This window comes from Pangasianodon hypophthalmus, chromosome 7 (genome assembly GCF_027358585.1).
Source record: "Pangasianodon hypophthalmus isolate fPanHyp1 chromosome 7, fPanHyp1.pri, whole genome shotgun sequence".
NCBI lineage: Eukaryota > Metazoa > Chordata > Actinopteri > Siluriformes > Pangasiidae > Pangasianodon > Pangasianodon hypophthalmus.
In genome coordinates, this window is record NC_069716.1 from 27199719 (window position 1) to 27221461 (window position 21743).

The 21743-nt window shown below is 37.2% G+C and overlaps 1 protein-coding gene across 1 annotated transcript in view; it reads right to left on the reverse strand.

The window, feature by feature from the left end:
- Positions 1 to 21743, reverse strand: part of LOC113546640 (cyclic nucleotide-gated cation channel beta-1) — a 34838-nt gene that overhangs the window by 4427 nt on the left and 8668 nt on the right. The window contains 20 exon segments of the mRNA XM_053235286.1: positions 1101 to 1184; positions 1690 to 1787; positions 2055 to 2214; positions 2976 to 3117; positions 3934 to 4056; positions 4808 to 4872; positions 5076 to 5162; positions 5270 to 5320; positions 5470 to 5678; positions 5808 to 5999; positions 6995 to 7149; positions 8493 to 8591; positions 11547 to 11712; positions 12167 to 12405; positions 12407 to 12911; positions 13604 to 13637; positions 14991 to 15318; positions 17999 to 18058; positions 18512 to 18655; positions 20137 to 20419. Coding sequence (XP_053091261.1) covers positions 1101 to 1184; positions 1690 to 1787; positions 2055 to 2214; positions 2976 to 3117; positions 3934 to 4056; positions 4808 to 4872; positions 5076 to 5162; positions 5270 to 5320; positions 5470 to 5678; positions 5808 to 5999; positions 6995 to 7149; positions 8493 to 8591; positions 11547 to 11712; positions 12167 to 12405; positions 12407 to 12911; positions 13604 to 13637; positions 14991 to 15318; positions 17999 to 18058; positions 18512 to 18655; positions 20137 to 20419 — 3224 coding nt within the window.

Sequence of the window (21743 nt, forward strand, 5' to 3'; positions counted from 1 at the left end):
TCTACTGGACAAAAATGCCTATACACTTGAATGCAGAGGATATATTATGTGAGGGAAAATGGGTTAGCGTCTGCTACCAGTTCATTCCTGTCCACCTGCTCTGATTTACGATTTCATCTAGATTAAACCTGAGAATTCATAAATCTTCTCAGCATGGGTCAACAGAAAAGGCAAGCTTGAGTCACATCTTTCTGGATGATGCAATAAGGAACAACTGCTTATTATTACTGTTTCAGGACACCATGCTTTATACAATAACTGTACATAGTATATACAGTACATATTTTTAGTAATTGGTTCGCAGGAACTTACAAGCTATCACTCTAACTAATAGATCCATTAATAATATACTATATAATTAGCTAGGGACAAGCTAGCAGCATTTAGCAGTGTGTAAAGTCAATATAATTTCTCTTATCACTCACAAACTTCAAACTATCTAGCTGGCTAATGTTAGCTGTTAACTAAACCAGTACTATGCCTCCAGAAACACGTCACACCAGGACCATCCCTCATCACTCAGGATGTATTGGGAGGCAGGAAGGCATTGAAAACACCCGGGAGAGAGAGCACTTTAGGGATAAATAAGTTATAAGTAATTATTTTTGACTTATTTCTAGGAAGAAATGACTAGAGAAGTTATGGAATATTCATTATATTTTCCCAGTGATACTTTATTCCATCTAAACTATCAAACTTAGCTTTTGTTAGCATATGTCGATATCACAGCAACATCGTAACATACGCTCATATGTTCGAGACTCATTTCAAACCGCTTTCGTTTTTCCTTCTAAGACACTGACTTATGAGGCGCCATAAGCAGCAATGCATTAAGACAACTGCCTTGAGTTTGATTGTGAATCGTGATTACATTTTTGACTGAATTCACAATATAAAAAAAAAATAGATCTGTGACAGCCATGGCATAAAAAAAATGAATATTTTTATATATTTTTTAGTTGGTTATCTGAGATTCCACCTTCTCTCCAGAGGTCGGATTACGTCTTGTTTCACTCAAAATGATAAATTATGAAAACACCTATATGAACACACATGTATTTAAAAAAGACTCTCTGCATTCAACAATAAGCACACTGAACCTTTTTGCAGACGTAGTCTCCGGGAAGGTACACGACTGATCTGAGCCTTTTCAGCATGTCATAGATCATCTGCCTGTCACAGCCCTGACATAAAGAAAAGAATAACACAATAAAAATTCAGAAAATTATAAATAAGCATAAGAAGACCACAGTATATAGTACTGTAAAAATACAACTCACAGGAACCTATTTAAAGATGCAGCTTGTTATTTTAAAGGTTATCAGCACCACATCATCTCCCCCTGTTTTGAAACTATGTACACTTCGTAGATGGAGTTTTAAGAAAAAGCAATGTAACTGAGTACCTGTTTTTCTGCTTGTGGCCAGAGCTCATTTCAGGGCCAGAAAAATCCACATTAAAAAGTCTTAAATGTAAAATCTGGCCAGATCTATTCCATGGCAATGTTGGTGTGAGTAACAGATTTATAAGGTATGCTTAAAATTATATGAGTAATACAAGTCTAGATACTCTTTTAAACATTTCAGACTGCACCTTTAAGGCTACACACTGCTACGGAAAAATACACATATTGTTGAGTTACAACAAATGTGGACTGTATGAAGAAATCTCAGAGCAGGTTGTTCATACCTCAAACAGTGGCACTTTGCTGACAATTGAGTAATTCACATCCACTGCTATATCAAGCCTCATCTTGTCAGGCAACTGCACAAGCAATTCCTCTTCGTCTGCACACACAATTATAGAAATGTTAGCTAAAATAATGGCACCATATAGGCAATTCATTTGTGATCAAATAAAACGTGTGTCTGAGACAACTTTAATACAGTATGATGTCACTAAAAATGACAAATTTGTTCTTTGGCCATTCCACATTTTCATTTCAATCCGGCTCCCAATACACTTAACTCATATATTCATTGTTTTTCAACTCCTGACCAGAAAAAATAAAACACACAGACTGGCAATTTGGCTATGAGAACTGAGAATCTTACTCAGCATGCCCTGAGACTGCCACGTGTAGTTGTACCAGGTCTTCACCCGGTTCTGCACGTCTTTGGGGATGCGGTTAGAGCCCATGTACTTCACTGTGCTGTCCATGCAAGAGCGGTAGTGTGTCTGATCAGCTGTCGCAGCGCCCACCACGTCTCTCATCTAACACAGCAAAAATCAACCAATTTTATTAAGCTGATATACTGGGCATGAGCCTTGCAACAATACTAATGCAATTACCATGTTATATGTAAGAAATAAAACACTTGCGGGTGTGCCGTTAAAGGAAAATCATCAACGACAGGGAGGTGTGATGAAGTGGAGAGTGTGTTACCACCCACAAGTTTATTATTTTTCCATAAAAGCACGTCCGGAAGTGTTTTATTCCTCTTCTACCATAGCAATTTAACAATGATTTTGTTATTAAAGAATGACTCATTGCATCTTTTTCTACATTTATAATTACATTTAATTTAGTTTCTGTTATCACTTATGTTATAGCAGCTATAAACATACTTTCCTCTGACAGCCTCCCTTCTTTTTCTCTTGTTAATAAGACAAAAAACGCACCTTATTACTGAGAACCCATAATGTGTAAACTTATCCGTCCAAAGACTTTGTCGTGTAACTTATAGTTACAGCTTTAGCTCTGACTGTTACAAAGTGTCGACACTGGAGACTCCTTGGACAGTAAAAACGTTAATAAATGTCTCCTTAAAGAAATGTTTTTATCATTAATCTTAGATTATGTGGAGGATCTGCTGTACAAGTCTCTGTAAACGAGCTGTTACTATTGAAACGATAATATTAGACCAGGTGCTTTAATATAGATCTGTTGTAGAAAATTAATCAACACTTGCTGACCAATCAGATTTGAGAATTCAACAGCGCTGTGGTATACATGATAGTGATAACGAGTGCACCTGTCCAATCATGATGGAGAAGGCGAATACGCCGATAAAGTAGTTGATGAGCTGAAAAATATACTCTTCGAGTGCGGTCGGTTCCGGCAGTCCACCGATAGTGATCAGAGTCTTTACAGCAAAGTAGAAACACCGGATGTATCTGGGGAAAAGATGACACAGAAGATATTAGGTGGCAGGTCAATATCTATGGATCAATGTTATGATAAAAATAGAGTTGATATTAATTTATAAATAATTCACTCAAACAAAGATTAAATGACCAATTTATTTAGGAATATTCTATGAAAACATTTGAATTATTATTTTTAAAAAATCCTAATACCTTTATTTATTTTTTTTTTTTTTACAATTAATGCTGCTAAATCTACTTCTTTTTATAATGAATATCCCCAAATGCAACTTTACATAAAATGGAAAAAAATGGAAGCCTTTTTTTCCCTCTTTTTTTACAGTCGCTAATTGGATAATCCCATGTGATTGATTGCTTATGTTCAGCAAGTTCACCCCTATAGGTTAAGTGTATGACTGGATCATGCGTTTCTGTTTTTTGCGCTAGCAAAATATAATATTTCTATAATATCTATTAATAAACAATTAATAAATGAAGAGCTCAATTGGAAATCTTCATTGTTATAGATTATATATTGTAAAATGCAACCTGAACAACACCCAGCACTATTTATTGTGAAAATGGTTATAAAATTCTTTTAAAAAATTATTAAAATATTTTCATAAAATATACCAAAATAAATCTATTTTGAGTAAAACAATCCTCCGTTTTGAATCCTCCAAGTGAAATGGCACCATTTGGCAACCAATGGCAACAGTCACGTTCCCTGACTTTAGAGATATGTAAGCTTCTCTGGGCAAAAATCATCATCTATATTACAAACAATAATATCACAGATACTAACGATACAAATCATACCAATAAAAGAACAATAAAAACACCTACGCATTGCCCTCTCCGTTGTATACCCAGGTGGTAGCTCCGAGGCCTCGTACGGACGACATCCAGTAATAGAGACAGGCATTAACATGGATGGAGTACAGGAGGTAGCTGGTGGTACGAATGACTCTAGGAACAGAAAAGAGAAAAGGAGGATAATAGCAATTACACCACTGTGCTGTTGAATTCTTGATTCTGATTGTTCAGGAGTGTTTCAAAGCAGCAGCCTCAAATCATAGGTTTATATTATTATTATTTCTATGAGTAACTCATTCACAGGTACTTGTATGGTGGAAGCTCACATAATCTAAGCCTGATAATAATCGTGAAAAATGCATAACTGTTGATAAATTTCATGTACGCAGACATCTATTTAACATTTATGGAAAGTGTTGGCACTCTGTAACAGTCAGAGGTAAAGTTATACATTTAGGTTTTCCAGCACAGGAAAATCTTCAGAATAGAGGAGTTTACGCCTTGCGGTGTCTCGATAACATGACAAGCTGCATTTTTTCTGTCTTATTACCTTCAAGAAAAAGTGAGGGAATGACTGTTTATAGGTGCTACAACATGAGTCATAAAATGAACTAACTTATTTTGCAGATGTTCCACAACATTAAATGTTACTACAAATGAATAAAAAGAACATTTTGTTCATTAATTAATAAAGAATAAAAAAAATTGGCAAATTGGTATGGTATAAACAAAATAAAACACTTTATTGGTTCTGTTATTGGAAAATATTCATCTTCAGGGTGGTAACATGACAGCACCCTGTTGTTGATTATTTTTCTATAACAGCATGCCTCCCAGTGTTTTATTCCTTACATATGAACTTTAGAAGAGTAGCTCCAAATGGGCACCGCAGGTTTGCGCTCACCTGTAGACATAGGCTTTGGTCAAAATGGCCTCCAGTCGCGCGTTAAACTCAAAGAAAGACAAGATCTGAAACAGAAGTGAATAAGCCTTTCTAAGTAGTGTTAAAGTGCAGATCACTTTACATATGCTGCTATTAGTGATAATTACTCAAAGCTAACAAGAGTTGCTAAGCCTGAGAATTAAATTGTGTTTACAGAGTCCTGAAAGAACTATTTTGGTGAGCTGTTCTATTAAAATTAAAGACACAGAGAGTGAAATCTGAGGCCTGCCTTCAGTATCCGTGGGCAGCGGAGGAGAGGTTTGACCCCATCTAGGAGATAGAAGAGCTCCAGGGGAAGAAGACTGACCACATCCAGCTGAAATATATCCGAAAAACACATAGAGCCAATGGACATCAACAATGACATCAGAGAGCAGAGTAATGGACGTTGACTGCTGAGGACAGCCAAAGTTTTTCTCTTACCTTAAATCGCAGATCTTTCATGTAATTGGCTCTCATTTCCTTCTTGTCGCTCTAGAAAACAGACAAATGTGGTGAGTGTCATTTTCAGTTCAGCAGTCTCTAATTCAAATGTGTCAAACTCAAGCCAGTGTGGCTTAGGCAGAAATTGAGTTTGACTGCTCTAAATCCTACTGGCTGTGATTTCCCAAAACGTCACGTACAATAATATCGCCGCCGCGGATGAACTGCAGGCGTGGCTGGAACAGCAGGATGTCCAAGATATAGATGGCGTCGCACAGGTAGTCAGCTATCAGCCATGCGTAAAGGGAGCCGTTGACATCACAGAGGAAAGCCCAGCGCACTGGGATCATCCACACGTTCCAGTTCCAGGCCAAAGTGACAAAAAAGAGCCACAGGACGTAGCCCAGATCTGCAGACACGAAAAAGATAGGACTGCTCAGTATATTGCGAAACTACCAACAGTGCCCAGAAAACTGTACATATTCATTTAAAGTGGTTGATAGCAAGGTGAAAGTCGGAAGATGAGACAGGGACTCACTGGTGAACGGGTCGATGCTGGCTGGGAAGCGGTACTGAAGCAGGCGCCTGATCCTGGACTGAGGCTTCACCTTGAAGCACAGTAGCTTGGTATACTCTTCCTTTTCAACTTCCTCCTCCGCAGTAGGAGCGGCCTGACCCTCCTCAACAGGTGCTGGTCCCTTCGGAGGCTCAGGAGGAGGCGCTGCAGGAGCTGGGGTGGGTAAAAAAAAATGTATGTTTATGAACCTTACTCTTTATTCAGATAGGGCTCTGTAGCAAAACTTCAGACTCCGTGGAGTCTCGGTTATAATTATTCATACAACACATGTTTCTTTGTTGTTGCATGCTGCATTGTGTTGTTCCATGTCTTTGCCTCAGCTGTTATTTTGAAATAATGAGGATGATGCCTAGTTATGTTCAATCTGGGAGGATGTCTGGAGTAAAGTAGTAAATTTGAGTATTTAATTGTACCATGTTGTGTAAATTAGGATTTTACATTATCAGACTGGGTATTTAAGTGACTAACTAGATCATGTGGTTTTTTTTATTTACCCCCATCTTTATAGTGGGATTTTTTTCATGATAGTTTAATTTTAGCTTTCTAAAAATTGCTCTAAATTGGTCCATTTAAATGTAGCTACACTCCCACAGCTACATCTTTTCCTCATTGACCACACCATCTTCTCAGAATTTTCTTTTACAATTAGAGACCTGGAGTTAATAAATGTTTACGTAAAAGCTTAGCTGATAGTTTAAGTTTACTTCAACATCTAAACCATCTGCAGTCGATGATCTAAAAAATTGTGTTAGCTTTTGAATGAGCCTGTTCATTTCCAACTGTATTCTCGGTTCATATATCAGAAACTGGAGACATCATATCTAGGAGCCTATAAAACATTGAGAAGTCTTAGTGCTAGGTGCTAACACACACGCAATTTTCTCCCCTAATTTAGTCATGCTCAGTTGCCACCTGCTAGCTCTGTCTCCCCTGTCACATGACAGAGTAAACATAACCTTGTTGTTCATCATTGAGTGATGCTAGTCAAAAACGTTTGTGATTGGCTAGGATCACTCAATGATCAGCAGCAGACCCAAGGTGCAGGGCCAATTATTCTCTCTTGTATTTGAAGTGGATGGCGAGACACAAGATAATTATGCCACTCAGGAGCCTGTGTTTGTAGTAAGGTTTCAGCAGGTTGAGCTCACTGGCAGGTGGTGTGTCCTCATCCAAGTCGTCAGGATCGATGAGTTTCTCCTTGGCGCGTTCTGTCCTCTCTTTAAACAGTTTGACCAGCTCTTGCAGACGCTCGTTCACCATCGTGCTGGCCTGGCTTGCGGCTGATGACGGACGCTCCTTCAGCCTGTAAATGTGATGCATGCAGCTAAGCATAGAACACACTGAAGCCTACAGGAGTATCAGTGCACATCTATCTATCTATCTATCTATCTATCTATACAGTGTACTTCAGTCATAAGAGTACATATTTTCTGGAGCAGCAACTGAATTTTTTAATATCCATCCATCCATCCATCAATCCATCTTTAAAGGTTCACAGTAGGTCGTCTTTATTAGAGTAGGTTCCAACTAAAACCCATCTAAAACCCTAAACACTCTTAACAACCTAAAGAACACCTGAGGAACCTTTTTTTTTCTAAGAACGTATCAAGTAAATGCAACTACTTGAGAAATAACTGAATTCTTCCAATATCTAACCACCTATGTATCCACCCATTCCTCCATCCATTCCTCCATCCATTTTATCTATGTATTTACGCTCCATTAAAGGTTCTTTGTTTCTCTGGGAACAAAATTTCCTCCAAGGTTCCATGTAGAATCAATCAATCTATCGATCTGTCAATCAACCTATCTATCTATCTGTCTATCTACCTATCTATCTATCTATCTTTGTAGTGTACTTCAGTCATCAGTGTACATAGTTTCTGAAGTAACAATAGAATTTTTTAATATCTATCTATCTATCCATCCATCCATCCATCCATCCATGTACCTTTAAAAGTTCAGTGTAGGTTTCTTTATCAGAGATGGTTCCAAGTAAACCCCACTTAAGAAGCTAAACACTCCTAACAATCCAAAGAACACTTGAACGACCTTTTTTGTATGAATTGAAGCATTAATTAAATGAAAATTCTTGAGGAATATTCTGAATTCTTCAAATATCCAACCATCTATCCACTTATTCCTCCTCCATCCATCCATCCATCCATCAGTCTTATCTATGTCACTACACCCTACTTATCTACCCTAGATTTATCTAGATCTAGAACCACTGCAGGTTCTATGTTCCTCTGGGAATACCTTTTTTTTACTCAACATTTTGAAGATGCATTTTAAAATAAATTTTTATATAAATCATCATAAACTTTATTAGATTAAAGTACCTTAAGCTTTCAGAGACTAACCAGGAAAGCATCACACTTCTATTACAATAACAATAAAAAAAAAAACAGCTAAATGATACACTCAGCAGAAACTATTTTAGCAGCTCTACTGTAACGCTTTCATAATAAGACCACATAGTTCTTCCAGACATTCCTCAGAGATGATCAACCATGCCTCTGGCAGGACGTCTTAAAGCTTAGTGGAGCTGTTTAGACACATCTTTCTCATAGCTTTGAGGTGTTTTATAGATTTTATGGTATTTAATGTCTGGCGCTCGGGTGATGTTGTGTTATTCTCGCTTACGCGTCATCAGCACTCGTGATGCTGCTTTGGCTCGGCCAGGCCCTGACTTGCGTCTCCAGCTCCTCATCTTCCTCATCTCCTGAAGAGTACAGCTTCTTTCTGTCACAAAGAACAAGACCATATAAACAAACACTCGTTTTTTCCCCGAAGTGTTTTATTCCTCTTATACCACAGCAATTTGCCTACACCGCCAACAATTTTTGTTTATTAAAGAACAACACAACATACTTTTTATCCATTTATAGTTACATTTTCTTTAAATTTTTTGCATCTTAACGAGAGCAAAACTCTCTGTGAAAAAGTTGGGTGTTATTTTTGATTCTGCCCTTAAATTAGACAAACAGATAAATGCTGTAGTTAAATCTATCTTTTTCCAGTTAAAATTACTGTCCAAGGCTAAGAGTTTTTTAACATTTGCAGAGTTTGAGAGAGTGATTCATGCATTCATTTCATCTAGACTTAACTATTGCAATTCTCTTTATATTGGAATGAGTCAATCCAATATTAGTCGTCTTCAGATGGTTCAAAATGCAGCTGCCAGGCTTTTGACTGGCACTCGGAAATTTGATCATATTTCCCCAATATTACATTATCTGCTTTGGCTGCCGATTCGTTATAGAATTGAATTCAAAATTTTGCTTTTTGTTTTTAAAGCTCTGAACGGATTAGCTCCAAAATACCTTTCTGACCTTTTGAATTTAAATAACTCTGCTAGATCATTAAGATCATCACAACAAAGATTGTTGATGGTTCCGAGGTCTAGACTTATGTCGAGGGGCGACCGGGCTTTTTCTATCATTGGTCCAAAATTGTGGAATAGTCTCCCTTTATCCCTAAGACTAATCTCTGCAGAGTCTGAATTTAAATCTAAGTTAAAAACTTACCTTTTCTCTCAGGCCTACAACTGTCTTTGATTTGGCTTAATTTTTCTGATTGTTATTTTTGATGTAAATTCCCATTATCATTGCTTTGCAGTCTTTTTATTCTTTAGTCTTTTATGTATAGCACAATGGTCAACTATTGTTGTGTTTATTTGTGCTATATAAATAAAATTTGATTTGATTTAATGTTATGCAACATCCCCAAAACAGTTAGTTACTCTTCTCAATTATGATATGCTATGTTAGCACTGATACTGGAGACTCCTTCCATAAATTTTAAATATACATTCTCTTGCCAGGATGCTACTCGTTTAACATGTTTAATAAAAACTGTTTGTTTATTGTTAGGCCTTAATTATGTGGAGATTCCACCATAAAATCCCTGAGAATGAGCCGTTACTATAGAAACGATAAGGTATTAGAACGAGTGCATTAATGTGAACCACATGATTTACAGCTGCCCTAATGTGAACAGATGTAGAAGTGGAATGAGAGTGGATAAAATGCTCGTCACGCACAAGACACATTGAGACACTTTTTATGACTTTATGAGTTTGGGATGATGGGATGAAGCCAGACAATAAATCATATAAAGCTTCTTACATTTTTGTCCAAATAGTTTGTGGCTTTCTGTCCCTTGGACCAGCATAGTTTCCATCACAGGTGTATGTGTGTGTGTGTGTGTGTGTGTGTTTGAGTATACAGGGGCGAGAACAATCCAGACAAAATAAAAACAAAAACATATAATTAGACAAAATAAGTAGGAGGAAAAAAAGGTCATAGCATAAGTACAATGTATTTCACAGATTTTGTTAGCGAACATGAGCGAACCTGACAGAATTTCTCAGAGAATTCTAACTCATATTCATAAATGTTAATAATCTCCAACAGGAATGCTAGCCAACTATCTAACGAGCTATCCTATATTTTTCTGAGAGGATCTTTTTTAAGTCATATTCATAAATGTAAATGTAATCATTGCCTCTAATGTGAGCTAGAAGGCGAACTTAAGTTAACATTTGCTAAAGATTGTTAAGGCTTATTCACAAATGTTAATAATATTCAATATTAATGCTAGCTAACTACTAGCAGAATTGCGTTTTTAGTTTTCTTTACGTAGCATTTCTAAATGTTTATAATCTTTATTGCTAATATGAGCAGATGGCTTACAGGATATCTTGGAAGATTTTAAGGCATATTCCTAAAAACTCATAATATTTCTATTTGAGAGAACATTTACAAAGTGGCTCATATTCATCAATTTTAAATACTAATGCTAGCCATCTGACTTGAGCTAATCTAGCAGGATTCTGAGAATTTTTAAGATCATTTTCGTAAATATTTGTATTTAATTTTATTTATTTATTTATTTATTTATTTACTGCTAATGGTACCTAGATGGCTTAAGCTAACATTAGAGGATTTCTCTGAAGATTATTAGGGCCAATTTTACGTATCTAATTTTTGTATCTAATATTAGCTAGATATCTAACATAAATCATCCACAAGGTCTCTTTCAGAAAACCTCTCTGAGTGTTTTCACATTTCCTTCATTTTTCCTGAAAGAAATGTTGCAGTGTACATTAGCTGCAATTAACCAGCTAGCATTAGCCAAACTGAAATTTTAGGTCATATTCATACATTTTTTTGTTGCTAACCTGAGAGAATTTCTAAGCTGATTTTTAAAAAAAAATAAAATTCATAAATATTTCTAATTTTCCCTACTAGCGCTAGTTAGATGGGTAACATAAAGTAACCTGATGTGTCCAGATGTGTTCAAATTTTATAGATTACTATTCGTAAACATTTTATGGGTCTTTTAGTCCATTTCAGGTGGAAAAGCAATATATTTCATAAGATAAAGAATATACAAAATATGCATACAGTATATTTGAAATTGTCCCACTTTTAAGAAGATATTCACTTTGACCTATATTTAAGAATATATTACATATAATATAAATAATGTATTTGGTTATGTTTATGAATATTGCCACACGTTTCAAATATATTGGCAAATATTTTACTGTGACGGAAATCTTCAAAATCACAACCAAATATTTATAACACATTATTTTCTTAACTCTAAGTCAGAGTGTATGTTTTCTACACTGGTCTACGCTCTGCATTCAGACTCTTCTTACTGACTACGTGAATAACAGCAGGTCCAAACCTGGTTCTGCTCGATTTGGATGGTCCAGGCACGGTGAGGGTTTTGAGGTTGGGGTCTTGTGGGGTGATGATCTGGGGCATGTGGTGGGAAGTTCTCCCACACTGCTCATTTTCTGAGTCTATATCTTCCACATTTACTGCTGGGTGAATGCTCAATCTGGAGCTAGCTGCAAGAGGAACAGCAATAACAGTAACCCATTGTAAGGAAAGTCAACCCTGGGTTATGGCAAAAAAGAAAATCATAGCTTGTTTGTGATGATTTTACTGCCATGATCACTGTCATCATGTGATCACTCCAGTATTCATACAAAAATGAAGCTGACTAAGCTTTAAAGGAAAAAGTCAAGTTGCAGAAAACACTATTTACAGTATTTTTTGCATTTATTAAAACCTCTTAATTTTTCAGTAAACTCTGCTTAAAGTCTGTAAGCCAAATGGTTTTGATAACAAGTCTATTTGTTTAGTACTGACTTATTTGAAATCATTATAAAACTATTAAAGTACTCTAAAGTATACACTAAAGAGTACTTTTATACACAGTGTACAGTTAATGAATAAAAAAAGGTCATAGAGAGCCCTACTGCACGTAGGAATTTGACAAAGCATCACCAAAAGGATCACCTGAAGGTCTAGCAGAGTTGAGTTCATCCTCGGCATTAAAGATGGGGTTGGAGAGGCCTGAGAGTTGGCGTGATGGGCTGATGGGGGGCAGACGGGGATAGAAGGGCACATTGGGCAAGTCCAGAATGGAGCTGGGCGAGGAAGGGGACGGGGTACGGGAGATGTGGAGGGGGGACTGGCGGACCAGACGGTCCAGCTCCAGGTCCCGACTCTGCTGCTGCGGCTGCTGCTGAGGTTTAGGCATCGTTTTGAGGTCTGATGCTGCTCAGACGATTCTGAACAGTTGTGTACCACTGCCGAGGAACGCTGGACAAGTGCTGAGGAAGATTGGATAGATGATGTGGAATATTGGATAAGTGCTGAGGGAAGTTGGAGAAGTGTTGTGAAAAATCAGGCAGCTTCTGTGGACGTTTGGGAAGTCCGTGGGGAAACCTGCAGGAAAATCTTTCAGGGAAAGTAGGAAGTTTCCAGGAGAAGGAAGGGAAGTGCTCAGGAAGCTTGGGTACACGCTGGGAAATCTGCTGGGGAAAATGAGTGATTTGTTGATGTAGCTGGTTGAGTCTGGTTGGCAATGGGGGGAACTGCTGGGTGATCTGGGATAGTCGAGAGGGCAGTTTAGGTATGGGGGGCACTTGGGGCAGGGTGATATTGTTCTCATTCAGCAGCTGGTTGAAGCGGTTGAGGCACACTGGAGCGCAGGGAACGCGCATAAGGCAGGCCTTCAACGCGTCACATCTGGAGGGAACTGAAAGCAGAAAGCACGGTCATTACCTGCATCAGAAAAAAGTCATTCATTCATTTAGTAAGCAGGGTCTGGGTGGATCCAGAGGCAGGACTACATCCTGAGTAGGACATCACTCCTTTGCAAGGCACCAGAAACACTCACTCCATCTCTTTACCTTTATTTTGAAACTTGGGGAATGAACTTAACAGATCAAAACAGCATGCCGAGGATTAATGGATTGCAGAATTGACGGCATTATGTTGATTTGATTGTAATTAAATGATGGCCGCATGTTCTCCCCTTGTAGGTTTCCTCCGGGTTCTCTAGTTTCCTCCCATCTCCCAGAAACATGTCAGTAGGTCGATTGGGTACTCTATATTGCCCTAAGGTGTGAGTGTGCATGGATTGTTTTATTCCTGTCTCACACCTCCTGCTCCTAGGATAGACTCCAGATCAACCACCACCCTGACCAGGATTAAGCAGTTACTGAAGATGAATGAAAGAAAGAATAGCTCTGTAAAATGTGACTTAGTTTTGAACACTGCTAAACAAACGTATTTTCTTTAAACATGAGGTCTTTAGCAACTCGCCACCTCTCTATGTGCTTTAAAAAACCCCAGTGGTGGATTTTCTATACACTCTGTAATCTTTGGAACTATGTGGTTGGTCTGTAGCCAATCTGACTATTTTATATAACATTAAAAAAACCTTACCACAAGTTTCCTCCTCAGCTAATGTGCCTTCATCCTAAAAGCAGAAAAGTGATGTGTGAGGAAGAATAAAAGAGACAAACGAATAACACAGATCTGTAATGAGCAACTTCAAAGCCATACACTTAAGGAATGATAGAAGAACACATAAAGAACGTCCAGGATCAGATTGCTGAAGTGAACAGAACAGAATGTTCAGATTAAGATGTCGAGATTAGAGATCCTGATCTTACAGATTTGACAGTATTTTTATTACATGCACACAGATGTTTCCTTTTATCTCCTGATGAACAGCAGCTGTTCAGACAGTGATTGCTGATCCCAGGTCAGTGCCCTTTCCTCGGAGATCTTGGATACACACGGGTGTGTGGAGAACGTTTCGTTTGATGATAGCCGGGTCTTATGTTTTTTTTTTTTTTTTTTTTACAGATAGAGAGTTCAATCATAGCCAGTATTACAGAATCAGATCTTCAGAAGCATGCAATAAAATGTTTTTGATGGACATATAAGGAGACAGGCAGAGTTATTACCACCCTTAGAAAAGCCCCCTGATATAAACCATATTGAAAAACTGTGGCACGAGCTGACGAGGAGAGTTCATAAAGGAGGACCCTGGATCTGGAGGATGTGGAAAGATACTCTACTGAGGTGTGGACTCAGATTCAGTGCTCTGTATTCTCCAATCTCATCAGGCATTATAAGAGGAGACAGTGCTGATATGTTAGCAAAGCACAAAGTACTCAGTGCAAAGGAGCCTCTAATTGTGACACACACTGTTTTGTCAAAATAAGTTTATTTGAATATTAAAGGTTCAATCTCTCTTATATTTTCAGGTGATTTCAGCTAATTAATCACAAAGACATTGGCACGAGGGTGCCAATAATTCTGGACCTGACTATATTACATATATAAAACATCATTTGAGATGATCCTGTTGGAAAAATGACGACAGATATGTTTATGCCTTAGCCTTTAAAGAAGCCATTTGTACTTTTTTAGAGCCACATACTGTCTGTATTTCTGGTTCAGAAAAAGTGTATAAATGCTGATCAGTTAAGAAACTAGCCAGATTCATGGCATGGCAAAATTACAACTCCTAGCTTTGCTCAAGTATTTTCAAAATTGTATGATTATTATGTGTAGAAACACTTTAATATATTCCAAATTGCACCTTTAATTTCTCAACTCTTAAACAGTAATGTGATCATGATGGTTTCTACTGTATTCCTTTTCACATATGACGGAATATTAGTAGACTTTGTAGGTCAATGTATTTAATAACCTTAATAAACCTTTTCAGAAGATTAGCACGTCCTCTTGGTCTGCATCACGTTAGTCAGGTGAACGCAAAAGCTTCACGTCTCATCTCCAGCTACACGCACATCCTCACCTGGGTGACGTTCTGCTTCACGCTGGCTCCGTCACACGACTTTGGCTGCTGAGTGACTGGATCTGGCTCTGATTCAGCCTCTGATGAGCTACCAGACTCCTCTTCCTCTGGTTCCTCTGGCTCTTCAGCTGGAACAGGTTCTGGTCTAAAAGGTTCAGGAGAAACAGGTTGATCTGCTGTCAAAATCTTCGGCTCAGGAGAAGGAAGGTTTGGCTCTTCTACACCAGGCGAATCTGCATCCTCTACTTCTTCCTCTGTCTCTTCTGGACCTTCTGCTGGCTCTTCAACCTCCTGGATGAACTTCTCAACTGGAGATAGTTCCTGACACCTGTTGCACACACACACACACACACACACACACACTTTGTATAGTGTTTCACATAATGTGGATATCATATCATTCACATAATCATATGGTCATGATTATGTGAATATTCCATATTAGCATATTAGAACAATGCAAAAATAAAACCAGAATGTCATCGAAGCTGTAAAATAATTAAACTCACAAAATTTTATCAAATTGTTCCCTCTGAAGGAAACAAATCCCCAAAATATGAACTTACTCTAAGATGCAGGGAAGCTCGGGTTAAATCCGGGGGTATCTCTTTAACCCCAGACCTGTTAAAAGCGCCTGATGCCTCTTCATCTTAATTATCTTAAATATTCACTTAATTAATGATAAATATTTGTTTATTTGTGCTCTGAATGTTTGCGGAAGCTCGAAGCAGCTCCGCCATCCTGCGCGTAAACAAGCCGCTCGATGCTCCACAGGTAACTAGGCAACCGTCGTTGCTATGGGATGCGGTTGCTAGGGTGGCTGTTGTCCAGGCTACTTTTTAAATCAGCCTCTGAGATGTTTTTAAAAAAAAACAGCTGATGTTATATATTTTATAAATTAAAAGTCGCTGAAATTAAAATGACAATGAAATCACACTAAATATTAAATATGGTGTATTTGTAGTATTTGTATCTCCTTTTTTTTTAAATTAATTAATTAATTAATTTTTTTGGATATTACAAATCTCATTTAGCTCCCTACTGGACATAGGGTACAACGTAGGATGTTAAAAGTGGCTGAAATTAAAATTAAAATGAAATCACACTAAATATTAAATATGGTGTATTTGTATATTGTCTTCTCCTTTATTTATTTATTTATTTATTTTTATTTTTATTTTTATTTATTTTTTTTTTTGGATATTACAAATCATATTTTGCTCCCTACTGGATATATAGGGTACAACTGTACATTATACATAAATAAACCTGAGATCCTGTACATTATATAGGAAGCACTTTTTGGGATTGAACATCTAATTGGCTAAAACTAGTAGCTACACCATGTTGCCAGCAGAGGGCGCTGAAGAGTCACATTATAATTACAGGAAGCTCAAACGCTTTGGCTGCTTTCCAAAGTTCATACAAATCTTCTAAACAATGTGTATAAATATTACACCACCTGTTATACTACACTGTCCAACAGTGGATTAATAATTGACACGTGTGATGGAGCCTTTCTTTCCCAGCAGGATTAAATGGAGATGTGCTGGTGCTGCAAACAGGGTTGCCAGGTGTTCGGTTTTCCCTCAAAATTGGAATATTTAAAAAAAAAGAATACAAAAACAAAACAAAACAAACAAAAAACCCAGATACAAACAAACAGTGATTAAATGAATCTACTTAAAAAGTTGATCTCATTTACTTATATCCATAGGATACCTATAGGAACTGACCCTAAATTCATCACAAAGAAAAACAAAATAAATAAATTTAATAATAATAATAATAATAATAATAATAATAATAAGGTGAGTGTGACATCACTTCCCCTAGTGCATCCTGTGGAGTTGGGGTCTGGCTTCTAAAATTAATTTAACTTCAATTCAATTCAACTAAGATAAAATTTTCTTAAACTACCCATAGGATACCCAAACTGTCACTAAATTCAACACAAACACAAAAAATTAACATTAATTAAAAAAAATTAACAAAAAATTAAAAAATAAATAAGTAAGGTGCAGGCTGAGGAGTTGGGGTGTGGCATCTGCTCTTCTCTACTATTAAATTAAATTAAATTAAATTAAATGTTTCTAAAGTTTCTAATGGTAATAGGTCTAATGGCTTCCATTAACCACTTTCCTTTCAATGTCTGATGATTTTAATGGTTAATGGAAGCCATTATGAACACTGAGTTTTATTTTATTCTAATTCTTCATTCATTTATCTTCAGTAAACGCTTTATCCTGCTCAGGGTTGAGGTGGATCTGTGGCTTATCTCAGGAACACTGGGCGTGATGGAGAAATACACCCTGGATTGCAAACCAGACAATCGCAGGGCATCACGAACACACACACACACACATTCACACACTCTTTCACAAGAAGGGGTAAATAGAGTAGCCAATCCTCCAACCAGCATGTTTCTGGGCGGTGAGAGGAAACCAGACAGGAATTCACATATTTACAATTTATTTTGAATGTATTTATTTCTGCAAAGCTGCTTTGTGACAATGTCTATTGTTAAAAGTGCTATACAAATAAAATTGAATTGAATTGAACCAGAAAACCCGGATGAAAAACCCATGAGGACACGGGGAGAATGTGTGAAACTCCACACAGACATTAACCTGAGCTCAGGGTCAAACCAAAGACCATGGAGCTGTTTTATTTTATTTCATTTGTGTTTTTTTTTTTTAGCAAAGATGCCACACCATAACTCCTCAGCACACACTAGGGACTCATGAGCCAGTCTTCCCTCACACACTCGGCTTCTGATAGCGATCTCAACACTGGCTTTCTCTTTTACTGTATGAATGTATTTTTCTATGTGGTAGTGACTTTCTCTACGTATTTACATGCCTATTCTTTATGTAGGACAATATATATGCTAACACTAATAATAATAAATCATTTTAAAACCTTGGTGAAATAGCTGTTGAGGGAAATTGCTGGATCAACGTGGATCTACAATGGACTTTATACGGGTTATGAAAATGTGCCCTTACTCTGTGCTTTCACTGTGTAAAATTTCTGCTTCTTTCTCCTCATCCTGCAGCTCCTGTAACCTGCAACATTAACGCCAATTTAGAAGGTCAAGTGTAGGAAGATTATTATAAATCTCAGCATGTAACCCTGTACACACACACACACACACACACACACACACACACACACACACACTAGTTTTTCTCGGACTGTATGTCTGCGATGCGACCTTTCCTGAACTCATATACACTTTGACGAAGTTGAATAAAGCCTAAAGTTACTGAGTATGCATGTTTTTTTTTTATCTTTTGTCCACAGAAAGATAGGAACATCTAATAAACAAGGTCTAAATGAGAAAAACTCATTTTTTTAAATACAAGAACTGTTAGATTTAGGTGTAGTACAGCATTAATTAGCTTCATTAGAATAATTATGTTAATGGAAGGTCCTTATAAGGATAATAAGACAAGTGTGTGTGTGTGTGTGTGTGTGTGTGTGTGTGTGTGTGTGTGGGTGGGTGTGTGTGTGATTACTCTGGCTCGGCCTCTTCCTCCTCCTCCAGAATGGGTGTGTGTACGGTCACTCGGGCTCCAGCCAGCTCTCTGACAGTCACCTCCGCTGCGTGTCTCGCCACCTCCTCGGCCATCCTCGCCATCTCCAAACGCTCCTCACGCAATCTACACACACACACACACACAGACACGCTAATCTCATTTCAGTTGTCTGAGAAGTTTGCTAATCCATCAGTCTGTCTGAATTCTTTTACCATTTTATGCATTTTTCATGTTAAATTCACCAAATTTGTGATTGTATGTTATAAACTCTTCAGTTCCAGTCCATTCTTTTGTTAACATAGGAGAATTCTAAGGTCCTAGCATGTTGTACAAAGCTCTGTGGGTTTTTTTTTTTTCATTTCTTTATTTCTACTATCCCACTGTTGATAAAGGATGTAAGCAAAACCGACTTACTGTGGACAGATTGCTCGAGTTAGCTAATGTTACATGGGTCACTTAAAAAGAACATTCTCAATTTTAACCTTAACAGTGTCCTACATAGCTAGCTTAGTTTTGCTAACTAAGCTGGTGCTTGCTAATGTTGTGTATTCTTCTACCATTAACAGTAACAAGATCTGAAAGTGCAATATTGTTCAAAAGGTTTCATAAAAACATTTTAAAAACTTTTTTGACTTTGTGCTGTAAGCTATGTTGCTTTATTTGTCTCACTATCATTACACAGCGATTCTGCTTAGCTTTGCTTAGATTAGCTAGCTGATATCTAGTGGCGCTTGATTTCACAGCTGCTGGAGCGATACTCAGTCTGACGTCACATTAAAGCTAGCCTGATAAAATAATTATTCATCTAGCCCTAAGTATTCATCATAAATATCTTATAAGCAACATATATACAGTACCTTGCAAAAGTCTTAGGCACCCTATTTTTTTTAGTACAATCTTTTGTTATAGATTTGTATTTTATGACTTCTACATTATTGATTCAGTACAAAAACTTTTTAGATTCCAAACATTAGTTTTCTAGCACAAAATTAAATGTTACAGAAAAATGTTTGTATGTCAGTAAAGAAAGCAGCAGATTCCATAAGAGACACTTTTCAGACAAAAAAACATAATGAAGGCTGCTGGGTTTTGCTGCAAAAAAAAGAAGCGAGTCGACAGTCAAAGTCTCCAGAAGAATTGTGGCTGCTTCTGCAAGATGCTCAGTAACACTTACAGCTCATTTCCTTATAAAACTGCACACATTGTACCTGAGAATACATTTTTTTTTAAAGCGAAGGATCGTCTCACTAAATATTGACTTTGTTTCATTTATTACTGTTTACTGCTCTTTATGGTATATTTTTTGAATGTAGAAACATTTAGTTTCATTATTTTTGAAGGTTTCTTCGCTCTACAGCGTTTCTTTGCATGTGCTTAAGACTTTTGCACAGTACTGTATATATATATTAATTACTCTGTCATTAAAGTGCAATGAGTGTTATAACTATCATAACACAACATTATGGCAACAAAAATATTGGGTGGTATTGAGTGGTTGTCATGAAGTGCATATGTAGATGTCTTGTAGCAGTATGAAGCAAATAATGCACCTCTGAAATCTTTTATAATCCCCAAATTTCCAGAATACAAAGTGAGACACCAACCGTTCCTCCATAGTTGCCATGGCGCTGTCCTCCGCCTCTCTCTTGATGCTCTCGATGAAGGGTGTCCATCGTCCGGTTTGTGTCTCAGCGTCTTCCTGCTTCAGGCATGACGCTGGTGCTGAGGGACTTGTGGCTTCTGGATCTGACCGCTCCTCTGGCTCTGCTTGTTTTGGGGAAGATGGCTGCTCAGATCTGTTCTCCTGGTTCTGGTTCTGGTCCTGGTCATCATCTGAGTCAACTTCCTCGAGGACCAGGTCTGTGGAAGTTGGCCTGGAGTGGACAGCTGCAAATATAGACAACATAGTGATGTTATGCTAAAAACTACCTTGTATGAATTTACTGACCTGTTTAACCTGATTACGTTTGTTAATGCTGCAATGTTTTTTTTTAATATGGAAATGATCTGATATGATATGATCTACAGTAATAACCTAATCTATCAAAATTGAAGTCAGTAATAAAGTAGTGAAACTTACTGACTGTAACTAAGTGCTGATACTGGAGACTCCTTCCATGAATTTTAAATAAACTTCTCCTTACAGAAAACATCACCATATCAGCAATTACATATTAATCACCTGTCGTGTGAAATCTCTGTGAATGAGTTATTACTACAGAAACGATCACATTATTAGAAGAACACCTTCTGACCAATCAATTCAATTCAATTCAATTTTATTTGTATAGCGCTTTTAACAATGAACATTTCTCAAAGCAGCTTTACAGAACATAAGAAACAAAAAACATTCAAACAGAAACAAAAACATGCAAACAGTCCTAGATGTTAGACAAAATTATCCCTAGTGAGCAAGCCTGAGGCGACTGTGGCAAGGAAAAACTCCCTTAGATGATATGAGGAAGAAACCCTGAGAGGAACCAGACTCAAAAGGGAACCCATCCTCATTTGGGTGACACTGGAGAGTGTGATATGAACAATGAACAATCAGAATCCAGAACTGAACAGTGCAGTGGTATAATTATAATTAGACTATTTAATAACATATGTAACTAAATTACTCATGTAAAACAGATGAGTACAGAATGTTTCTTGAGCAAAGAAGGGCTTCGTTGGCCAACCTGAGGTCGGGGCTAATAAACAAGCAGCTCCAATATTTAGGAAAGGAGCCGCCAGATCAACTCTTTACAAAATTAATTACGTACTCGTCTTTAACCGTTAGAGATTTTAGTATATATTTGTGCATTGCTTGCTTTAAGTTTGATGTTGTTAGTATTTTTAAAGTCTTTACTGTTTGGTTTCATTGCCTGTGTTTACATTGTGAACATTAGCCTTGTTTAACTCTGCGTTTATTATTTAGTTTCCTGTTTAGCGTTGTTACTAATACACCTCACGCACTTCTCATGACTCATGGCTCATAGCAGATTTTTAGCAATTATTTTATGGGCCACAGGTTGAAAACACTTTTCATGTTTTAGTCATCTATTGCCATATGAACACAGAAATACTGAAATAAATCAATGCACAATTAAAATTAAATAAGCCTTTACATAATCACGCTTTACCTGTCAGAAACGCCACCTTATTTAATTGGAAAATATTAATAGTGTAAGAGATGTGAAATGTTTGCTTTTTCTTTAGTTTATGAAGC